General features: G+C 42.1%; 1 protein-coding gene across 1 annotated transcript in view; it reads right to left on the bottom strand.

Moving 5' to 3' along the window:
* Positions 1 to 12000, bottom strand: part of ANO2 (anoctamin 2) — a 348569-nt gene that overhangs the window by 39713 nt on the left and 296856 nt on the right. The window contains exon 20 of the mRNA XM_059184572.1: positions 2764 to 2909. Coding sequence (XP_059040555.1) covers positions 2764 to 2909 — 146 coding nt within the window. The remainder of the gene's footprint in view (positions 1 to 2763; positions 2910 to 12000) is intronic.

A 12000-nucleotide genomic window follows, 5' to 3' on the forward strand; every position in this document is an offset into this window, starting at 1 on the left:
ATAAGTCAAGCAGAGAAAGACAACTATCATATGATCTCCCTGATATGAGGAAGTGGTGATACAACATGGAGGCTTAAGTGGGTAGAAGAAGAATAAATGAAACAAGATGGGATTGGGAGGGAGACAAACCATAAGTGACTCTTAATCTCACAAAACAAACTGAGGGTTGCCGGGGGGAGGGGGTTTGGGAGAAGGGGGTGGGATTATGGACATTGGGGAGGGTATGTGATTTGGTGAGTGCTGTGAAGTGTGTAAACCTGGTGATTCACAGACCTGTACCCCTGGGGATAAAAATATATGTTTATAAAAAATAAAAAATTAAAAAAAAAATAAAAAAAAATAAAATATGGGAAGAATCAGAAAATGAGCCTCCAATGGGCTTCATTGGAGAATCAGCAAATCAACTATGGTACATTTATTAGAAGGATCATTTATCATGCAGCTCTTAGTTTTGAATATTATACGACAACTTGGAAATACTCATCTAATACTAACTGGAAAAGGAGCAAGAAATGTGTGCATATGATTACAACTTTGTATTAAAATCATACACATAACAAAAAGGGTCTAAGAAGAGACGGCACCAAAATGGTAATAAAAAATGGGCTGAAATGAAGTAAGTTTGGGAGACCTGCTCCCTTTTTTTCTCTATTTTCAAACTTTCTATTACATGGTTTATTTGTTCCCTGATAGCCTGTAAAGAGTTGTGTGTGTGTGTGTGTGTGTGTGTGTGTGTGTAGGCATGTATGTTTCATTTAATTTATAGAATGAATTTCTCTACAAAATCGGGGTATAAACATCTTCCCAAAGCCACTAAATCTAGTTCTCGGGTTTTTTTCCTCTTCTCATTACTTTGTAGAGTGCCCAAGTCTGAACCCATAGTGAGTGTCTGTTCAGTGCCACAGTGGCTGGCAGACTGACCATATATCCCTACACTCTGCTTTCCTGACACCTCAAGACCACTGAGAGAAACAGCAGTACTCGACACAGCTTTTAAATGTGCTACACACTCTTCTTGCACTTTGCAGATACTAATTCATTGAATACAATAATCCCATGAGGTAGATATTATTATTATTTATTATTTTACTTATTTATTTATAGCTAAAGCAAATTGAGACACATAAAAATTAGCCACTTACCCAAAGCTGCCCAAATAGCTGGTCACAGAGTCAGGATTTGAACACAGGGCTCAAGTATCTCTGCTCTTAAGGACCCATAAAAGAGGAAGCCTGGAAATAGCCAGTTATCTGGACAGACAGGCAGACAGGCAGACAGGCCAGAAAAACCTGCATGGACCACTGGGGGTGGGGTGGGAGTGGGGGACTGGGGTTAGAGAGTAGGCATTGGGAGACAGAGTCCAGGGATTTTTAAGGTAAGCCCCTTCCCCAATGGAAGCCTCAATAGCTGGCAGCAACTTCTGCCTGATAGGATGGAGACGCAGAGGAGTGGCATCTGGAGTCTGAACAATCACCTCTATGTAAACACCTGGTTCAGGGCCAGACAGGGGTCCACGGTCAGTAGCACTCAGATGAAGGTATTACACGTTTACCTGAACTGGGTCCTAGCCTGTTGTTCCTGAAGCAGATATAATAATTGTTCCTACTCTGGTGAGTTTATTTAAGATTACAAAGTATTGATTTTTCCCGGAATTCTAGAACCCCAGGACGAGAACAGACCTTTTATAGCCATCTACTCTGGACCCTGTCCATTCCTCTACCCTTCACATTCACACATTCTTATGAACAGAAGAGGGGGAAATGTCCATCAGAAGTAACAAGCAGGGGACCTGGTGCACAGAGAGGCATTGGGGGGCCCTATTACAAGTCATGAACCAGAGGAAGCAGGAGCCATTACGAGAACACAATGATACGTCCAAAGATAGAATACCGAGTAATTCTTCTGATGGATCTGACTGATGTTTCTTCACACATTCTAGACTGAGTAAATGCTGAGATGATGTGACTGACCTCTTGGTCCTATGTTTTTAATTCATTAGTTCCAAATCTTGTGAAGACGCTTCTCAAATATCCACCCCAGTAAAAGTTCAGGACTAGTCCCAAGCAACCAAGAGCTTGAAGGCTGCCAATCTAAGTTAGTATACTTTTGATGGAGAACTCACGGCTTTTAACCCACATGTGAAATGACTGTGTTCCATGAGCCTGTACTACATGTGCTCCTGCTTTCCAGCCTTTGTCAAGAACAGCAAGAGGCTCTATAACTAAAAATCTACCTCTCATCCCCTACACAAAACATCCCAACTTCTGAAGAGAAAACCTGGCACTTTGCCCCACCTGAGTAGAATGGGGGGGCTCTCCTATATTTTCCATGTCAAAGATGTCTGTATCCTTGGCCTGAGTGTCCCAGGATTATTTTACTCTTCCTTAATGGAACCTCCAGTTTTAAATTTAAGTTTCGTTATTTCCCTTTCACTATTTCACATTTATCAATGACAGAAACCATGAGAAGGGGCCTGAGAGACCAAACTTCTCACTTCATAGATGAGAAAGCAGCCAAGGAGAAGAGTGTATCACCCTAGTGTCAAGGTAGTAATAGAGCTGTTCCTTGTTCTCATTCCAGGGTTCCTTCTGACCTACCCTCATCACTCCCATGTGGCACTGAAAGTGACACTGTGTAGCCATGAAGCCCAAGAAGATGCAGAGACTGACCCCATCATTTCCCTAACCCCTTTCCCTGCAGACCTCCATGCAGAACCCCCATGTCAACCTCCCCTAAGTGGGAGGAAAAATTATAGGATCTTACTCATCTCCATGTACTCTGGAGTTAGTCCAGTGTACGGCTCCAAGCTGTAGTCTAGGTCCCACTGTTCTGGATGCTTTGAGTGGGCAGAGTCAGTTTCTCCCGGTTCTGTCTCATCTTTCAGCTTCCGAAATAATTTCTTTAGTTTCCTGGGAAAGAAATGGACCAGTCATCAAAAGCCTCTGGCAGACAAAGTTAGCTCTAGAGACTGAAGGAGAAAACAACAACAACAACAACAACAAAATAAGGCTTTTTGACACTAAAGTCATCTCTGCTCCAAGGACAGAAAGAGAGGGACATTAAAAAGAGTACTTTTCTCTCTAAGACAACATGAGGTTTTTTAACAGGATGATGAAAGGTTCCCCCCACAAAGGGTCCAGTTTCTTTAAACCCAAAGAAACTGAACTCTTCCTACTGTTTAAGAAGCAACAAGACAGTTGGCCCTTCTTGCCAAATGCTGAGACCACACTATTGTCCAATAGGTGATCTATCCACCCTCTTCGAGAGGAAAAGAGGATGTCTAGAGAGCACGAGAAAGATGCTCTCCTCCCAGCTCAAACATTTTTGGTCCTAATAACATAAACAGCAATATATCTCCATCTAAGCTAACTTAAATGTCTACCACTCTTACGGGTTGAATTGAATTCCCCCAAGTTTCACATATTGAAGGAAGATGGTTATCTGCAATCCAGGTAGGCGGCCCTCATTAGAAACCAAACTCTGCCAGTCCTTGGTCTTGGACTTTCCAGCCTCCCAAACTGTGAGAATCAGTACCTGTCAGGGTTTTTTGTTTGTTGTTTAAACAACAGGAATGAGTTTACTCACATCTCTGGAGGCAAACAAAAATCTCTGTTGCTTATGCCACACAGTCTATGATATTTTGTGATGGCAGCTCGAGTAGACTAGTCAACAAGTGAAATGATGTTTATAATACGATCCTTAGCATAATATCTGGACACAGTAAGCATTCAATAGATAATAAATTTTAATACCAAATGCTAAAATATGGGGCAGCTGGGTGGCTCAGTTGATTAAGCATCTGCCTTTGGTTCAGGTCATGATTCTGGAGTCCCAGGATCAAGACCCATATCGGGCTCCCCGCTCAGTGAGAGCCTGTTTCTCCCTCTGACCTTCCTCCCACTCATTCTCTCTCTCTCAAAAAAATAAATAAAATCTTAAAAAATTAAATGCTAAAATATGCCTGAGGATATAGTCCTCATGGTATATAGTCTTTTCATACTTTTTGTTGCCACACCATCACAGAGAATGAAATTAGGTAAAGGAACAAAGTACCAGTTCTTCTGATCAATCTAGAAGAAAGTTTCTAGGAAATAGTTGGGAGGAGAATTAATAGCAGAACAGTCAGAATCACAGACTTGAAGAGTTAAAGGGATTTTGAAGTCCATGCTCCATCCAATGCAGGAATTCCCCCAACACTGCCCACATGGGATCATCTAACCTCTATGCAGCTATTTCCAGAAAAGCATTCGCAATATCATTTAGGTATGGCTTCCATTTTAAATATGCTCCTGACAGTTAGTGGAAATCTAATAGTTCAAAATAATGTTTTGATCAGTGTCCTATGTAATAATATCACTTGCTATCAAGAAAATGGGGTATAGTGATGTAGTGTAGTGGGGGAAAGTCTGATCTTTGATGGCAGAAAATAATTACTTAAGACCTAATTTCATAGCTCACCAGGTGTATTTTCTGGGTCAGGCTATTAAAACTCCAGAAACTTTGGGGTACCTGGGTGGCTCAGTTGTTGAGCATCTGCCTTTGGCTCAGGTCATGATCCCAGGGTCCTAGGATCAATCCCAGCATTGGGCTCCCTGTTCAGCAGAGAGCCTGCTTCTCCCTCTATCACTCCTCCTGTTTGTGTTCCCTCTCTCACTGTCTCTCAGTCTGCCAAATAAATAAATAAAATCTTTAAAAAAAACAAAACTTAATTTTATCTATGAGAAAATAAATATTAACTAGTCCTTAAGGTCAGTTAAAGGAGATAATCTATGTAACATGCTTAACTTAGGGCTTATCCTTGTTCTTATCATCACTACCACCACCACCACCATCATCATCATCACATTACCATCACAGAAGGATTTAAAGAATAAGCTGAGATCCATAGAAGCAGCAGTAAAATGCAATATTTCATGGTAAAAAGCAAACAGTAATTCTGTAATAATAATAAATTAAGAAAAACCTAGGAGGAGCCTAAAGTTTCTGAAGCCAAACAGTGTGGACTGGCTGAGACCCTTCCTGCAGGTCAAGACAGAAGACGTGAAGAAAAAAAATAAAGGAGAGAGAGAAGAAAAGAAATAAAGCGAAAGGAGAGAGAGGGAAGGATGGATGAAAGGGAGGTCCAGAATTAAAACTCAAATTGAGACTTTTGCTCCAGATACCAGTAATCAGAAAACTTGGCCAAATCTTTAGTAAAGAACAATCAGTAGTTTTAATTAAATATGGAAAATTGAGCACATACTTATATCCTTTTCACTTCTGAAATGCTACTAAAATGACAGTGAATGAATTTTAAAATGTCTAAAACCACAAGGTTAAAGAAAAGAGTCAACAGGGTATGAGAGATATTAATAAATATCTTGGAAGAGAGACAGTAGATAAAGGGGTTAGTAAAGCCATGATGGCTGAGTAGGGACCAAGTCTCTACAGGGAAAGACAGAAGAGAAAAGCAAGCCAACTCATGCTGCAATCTCAGAAGGGCTCAGGAGTTTCAGGCACCAGGTATCGTCAAAGGCAGGCAATAGTGATTGGTCAGTGCACTCGTTAAGGAAGAGCAGACCCTAGTGTCTCTTTCTACCCATATTTCCCAGGTGACTACTATTTTCCCAATACCAGCAGGAGTAAAAAGTTTATTCAGAGGAAAAAATGAGCTGGGGAAATTTAGATCTGCAATAAATCCAAAAAAATGGTAGAAAGTTAAAAAATTAATAAACTCGCAGAAAAAATTAGAAAAGACAAATAAATGGACAAGAAAGAAAAGATAAAATTAATTAGTCTAGCAACTCCAATATTTAATCATAAAGAGAAGACAGAGAAAATTGTAAGGAAAGTACAAGGCAATACAAGAAAATATCCCAGAGCTGAAAGATATGCATTGTCTGATTGGAAGGATCTACTCAGGATAATGATAAGAAAAAGGACTTCCACCAAAGCCTGTCATCATGAGCTTTCACCACTCTAGGAATAAAAGCTTCCCTATCCAGAGAGACAGATTCTCTAAAATTTATTTGGAAACAAAAAATAGAACTCTCAACATCAGCCCTTGACACTAGAAAATACTAGAAAAAATTATTAATATTGAGAAGGCAAATTATTTTTAGCAAGGGATTTTATACCCAGCCAAATTATACATCAAGTGCAAAGGCAGAATAAAGAGATGTAAACCATGCAGGGTTTTAAAAAAGATATCCTTCTAGGCATCCACCCTCATTAAGTTCTGGGAGGCTGAATTTCACCAATCAAGGATATAAAACAAGAGAGGAAACAGTGGAATCCAGCAAACAAGAAATCCATTAGAAAAAGGAAGTGTTGGATCTAACTGGATTGGTAGCTACGCAGAAGGTTTAGTGAACAAACAGTTTTGGTTTGAACAGGAGAATGAAGATTCCCAGAGGATGGTCTGCAGGCAAAAACATGACATCTGATGTGTTTAATGAGGTGATCTAGCAGGGGAAAGTGGACACTTAAATAAGTGCTGCCAGTAATGTGTAATGAGTATTATGAAGTTAGAAATTCAGGTAATTATGAAAGCAGAAAATTAACTTGATCTAAATCAGGGAAAGTTTGAGGAGATATGTAAACCAACTAAATGATGAAAGATGATGGAACTATGGGAAAGAGGGAGAAGGTGTGTTCTAGGCAGAGAGGATTATCTGTGCAATATTTGTTCAATGGCTCAAGGCAAATATGAAAATGGCTCAGAGAAGGGACTGAAAGGAGTTCAAAATGCTCAGAGCAGGTAGTAGGAGAGAAAAAGTAAGGAAACAGAAGAGTGAAAAGGTAGTGCAGGTTCACAGTATGGAAGGCCTTGTCAGCCATCTTAGGCAGAGGCTGACATGAGAGATTATGGTCACAGAGTCCACAGTGACCTCAGTGGACATGAGGACAGATAGAGACGACTCAAGAAGCAGAGTTAAGAAGCTGGTAAGGGAAGCAGAAGGAGGAATAAGGACCATTCTAGGGTCTTCAGGATGGGTGTGGATGGTGATACAGTTTGCTATGACAGGAACACTAGAGAAGAGGCCATTTTGATGAAGGGGAGGAGGAATGGTTGAGGAAGAGGATCCCACATGATAACTAAGTAGAGATATCTAGTAAGCATTTTATACATGGGTCTAGAGCCCTTAAAACAGGTCTGGATAGAAGCCAACAATAATATGAATCATCCTGGAGAGAGGAACCAACACCCCAGCAATGAGCCCCACCTATGGAGGGAGCACAGGGAAGGAATACTAACAGTCAAGGGATGGAGAGAGGGAGTAGAGCCTTCCAAGGGCAAGAAAGCAGCCGTTGTAGGAAAACAGAAGGTCAACTGTGAGCCTAAGTGGCAAAGAAGGGAAGGGCATAAGGGGAGTTTCAGGAAAGACTGTCAAGGACGATGAGGGGAAAAAAAAATATCCTTAAATAATTCTTATGCACCATTTCTTCCCAAAAGTTCCCCTCCTGCTGATCTCAGTGAGCATTAAAAAAATTAATAAAGAAAGTCCCTCGAGAACAGGATTTAACAGGAATCCCGCAAATTGTATAACAGATGGGCCGTTTGGAAAACTTCATATTATGACTCCGACCGTATGATGCACTCGCTCGTTAAAATAACTCCTTTGATGTTACCCCCCTTGTCCTTTTCATCCGCTCTGCTGTTTTTCCGTCCCTTTTTAATGACAGGTCTGAGAAACTGTCCGGAAGGCTCAGAGTCTTTCCTTTGCTTGTGCCCCGTGGGCTTACCCCAAGACCATGGTGATTGTCTATCACACCTTAAGGCCTTCCTGCCACAGGAATCTGGGCCCCAGGCAGCCCTCCTCAGACTCAGGCTCCACACGCCTCAAGCCTTATCAGAGAAGGCAGAATCAAGCCCTAAATGGGCCAAAGAAGAGGAACACAGCAACCTCAGCTATGTATTCTTTTCTTCGACACCTGACAAGGTTCAAATTTGTTCCTTAAACTTCTGATTCATGGCCAGATTCCACTGTCTTCAGGAACACAGACCTCCTTCGCCTGTGATGGCTTTAAAGAGAGACTGTTTTATGTCTTGAAATGTAGTATTTATCACATTTGGGGGGGGGGGGAAGCAGAAAGTTTATAAAATCTTGCTGTCCATGTCCAAGGTACATTATAGCTATTTTGGAATGTGATCTGGTGTTTTTAGAAAGAATAGGGATGGGGGACAGTTTGCTGGTGGGAGTATTCATGGATTTGCTCTGTCTGCCTCAGACTTTACCCAGGAGAGAATCTGGCATTTGAAAAAGATAGCATTTTCTCTCTTATCAAAAAAAAAAAAAAGCTTCTTAATAATAAAAGGCCCATTTCCAATTTTGCTTCAAGGAAGACTGGAGCGAAGTCGGAGATAAAATTATAGTGAGAAGTTAGGACATGGGTGGCTTGTGTCAGGGGCCCCATGCAATCAGGATGCAAAGTCTATCTTGCACAAACACATGTGGGAAAGGCGGGACACAGAGGGGCAGTGGCAGGGGAGGGAATGGGAACCCCCATCAGGGGACTCCAGTAATAAATAGCACAAGATCCCATTCTGCCACACTGCCCGCCATGTCGGAAGTCATGCCAGAGGGAGCTGCCGGTGAGAGTTGTTCTGGGGCCTGTGATGTTTAAAACCATCCGACGCCTCTCTGGAAAGCATCTGTCGCAACTCCGTCAGGCCCCAGGAGCCTGGGGTTGCTGAGTGGGGAGAGTCCAAGGCCAGATCACGCAATCCAGTTTTATTTATTATCGTGTCCTCAATTAGTCACAGAGCTGCCCTTAAAGGGCCTACTGCTCCCAGCTTTACTGCATCCCTTTGAAGCACTGTGTTTCTTTCATCCCCAGGGCCTCGGAATAGGGCCTGGATGAGGTGGGACTGCAGCTGCCTGGGGGAAGGTGCCTGGACAAGCCGGGCTACTGCACGGCTCTGCGGATTTCGGGGCAGATCCAGCACCTGCGAGATTCAAGGGGTGGCAAAGGAGAGTCTGGGCGAGCTGGCAAGGCTTATCTGGGCCCCCCAGGGGAGCTGTATGGTATCCACAGACATGCCTGCCTCTGCCCCAGCCTTGTGGAAACCAGTGGGATCAGCAGGTGATGCTGTTGCTAGAGAGGTGATGCTGTTCCCGAGCAACATGCCCTTTGCACCTGCAGTTCACTGGGACACCTCTGGAGGTCGCTACACTTGGCCTTCATCTCACCGAGAACATCAGGCAGAGTTCTTTCCTTCCCTGCGGTTGTTCAGGCCCTCAAACTGTGGTCAAGGAGAAAACCCAGGTCTGTGGCTGGCATGTCTTTAACAACACCCCAGGGCCCACACAGTTTTCCTTTATCAGAGAGAGAATACAGATCTCAGGCCAAGTCATCCGTTCTTTAATTAATAGGGTTTACTTCAATCGCGTTTCTTTCTACCGTGCTTTGCAATTCCTGGTAGCTGGTGGCATTCATTTTCCATTTTCAGAAATGTTATGGATTTTAAAAGTGAGTTGATCTAGAGGAAATGAATATGCAGATAACTGTTTAGGTAGGTATGGAGAAAAAAAAAAACTTTAAAAGTTAGTTCACAAATCACTGAAGTTGGGAAATAATGTTCTACAAGAAACCTACTGGACTGTAAGATTCTCAAGGGCATCAAAATTGTGGTTATAGTAATTTTTGCAAGATACGCCCACACACAGAATCTAGTGAGAATGTTTCACCCTCGAGGAGACAAATAAATTATTGCTATTGACTGGCTACTGATAAAAGCCAATTAGATAGTCTTTAATATTTCGAAATTTTCTTTGGGAGGAATCTTAGAAAATCACTTTCAGAAGTAGTTGATAAACATCTTCTAACTGTATAATCTTATATTTTTTCATCCCAAGTATTCTTTCTTTTTTTTAAGATTTTATTTATTTATTTGTCAGAGAGAGAGAGAGAGGAAAGAGAGAGAGAACATAAGCAGGCAGAGTGGCAGCAGAGGCGGAGAGAAGCAGGCTCCCCACCGAGCAAGGAGCCTGATTTGGGACTCAATCCCAGGACCCTGGGATCATGACCTGAGCCGAAGGCAGTGGCTTAACCGACTGAGCCACCCAGGTGTCTCCATCCCAAGTATCATTAACTAGTATAATCACCTAACTTCTCAGACTTGCTTCTGTTTTTAAAAATCAATCAGCCTCTAAGACTGGTATTTATCTCCTCTAAGGAAAGAACCTGAAGGCACAGGAGTCAAAAGCCGTTAGGTCCTGAACAGAAGAGAAAGACCGTGCTCCTGACTTGGTCTTTTCAATCTCATTCTTGGACTTGAAACACTCACAAAGCATCACTTAAAAACATAAAGGTAATGATGTTCAGGACCCCCAGGCTGCCTGGAACCCCGAAGAATGGTTCCTCCTTTCTTGGACTCCGTATTTTCTATTTTCTAGGCAGCTGGGCATTCATCCAACCTTTATTTTTACATAAGCCATGGTGTATGAAAATCTTTTTAGGATAACTTTAACAAGGTCACAGAGTGAGTATATTAAAAAGCTTCAATTTAAATCTAGATCTGTTGGACAATCTCCGTCCTACTGAGATGAGCTACCTCCTCTACAAAATTCAAGACCACTGAGTCTGTTTTGGAATTTATACCTCTCCTTCCTTACTGCCATGTCTCTCTTAACTGCAAAAGACTCCTTTTTATTCTCTTGCTTATGTCATGTTTCTCAATGGTGTCCCACATAAGGGTAATGCCAGATGCTTGAACTCTGGATTGGGTGGGGTCCAATTTCTTGAGAGTGGGCTCCGAGTAGGGAGTGGAAAATCCAATAATCACCATCATAATGATTTCATGTGGCCAAACTCAGAAAACAACCTGCAGAATTACAAAGAGCTCTGGAGATAAAAGACACTGGGCCTGGTAGAAGAATTTTTGCTCTAAATCCTCAGGGATTAATTACATATTTATTTTTATGATTAACTACATATCTTAAGTAGTTTATATATATATACATATATATATATGAAATTAACTACAGAATTATGTTGTATGTGTCCTCTAGCAGACAAGAAACTGAAATGAGGAATGATCTTTTGAAACAGAAGTGACCTCTTTTTGGAAGCAGTGGTGTCCAGTGTCACTGAATAGAGAAGAAGTTTACTGAATGTCAGAGCTGAAATGAGAACACCTTAGAGAGGAGGACAGCAAGACTTAGAGAAGTGGCTTGCCCACAGCTTTATGTGTCACTGTGCAATTGCCATCAATTAATGTGTGGCATATTAAACACACATCAAGCATAAACAAGAAAATTGAGCCTTCAAGGCAAACAGCCGTGTGTTAATTTCATCTGTTATGGAGCCGATGGAGTTGATGGGTGACGGGACATGCCAATACACTGTCCAAACATATGCCTGAGCTCTTGCCTCTCCTATCCTCTATAAATGGCCTCTGGGTCCAGAGTGAATGGACTAAGCAGTAGAGCAGATGTCCAGGGATAAGTAAGTCTCATGTCTGCAAGCTGTATACAATTCCGTCCAGAGCAGAGTACGACGCACTGGAAGGACAGGTGTCTTCCCCAGATGTCTGGAGGAGAACAGAGACTTTCCTTTGTAGCAGGAATGGAGGGGCTGCTCTTGGAGCTTCAAAGGAGCCAGATGTAGCTTGGTACATCTTTTCTCGGTCTGTATATTTTCTGGATGTTTATCCATAACAAATGTGGTCTCTCTCTGAGATGGTAAGCTCTTAGAGAACGGTGACCATGTGTTTCACTAGCTTCGCTTGACTATCTCTGAATGGCTTTCAATCAGAAAGCTAGGAACTGGGTACACTTTCAGAGGGTGGAGTTTCTCAAAAGTGATCACATCCTGACTGGTGACTAGAGGCTGGCTTAAGCAGGGAGGTGAGAGACACCCAGACATGGACGTTCTTACCCATCCTCCTCCAAGAAAAGCATACACCCAAGGGGCTTCCAAGACTGTCTCAAGGTGAGGGCAGAAAAACACCTAAAATGGTACATGAACACCAAAAAGAAAAACACCTAAAATGGTACGTGAATACCAAAAAGCAAT

The sequence above is a fragment of the Mustela lutreola genome, chromosome 8, assembly GCF_030435805.1.
Source record: "Mustela lutreola isolate mMusLut2 chromosome 8, mMusLut2.pri, whole genome shotgun sequence".
Classification (NCBI taxonomy): Eukaryota; Metazoa; Chordata; class Mammalia; order Carnivora; family Mustelidae; genus Mustela; species Mustela lutreola.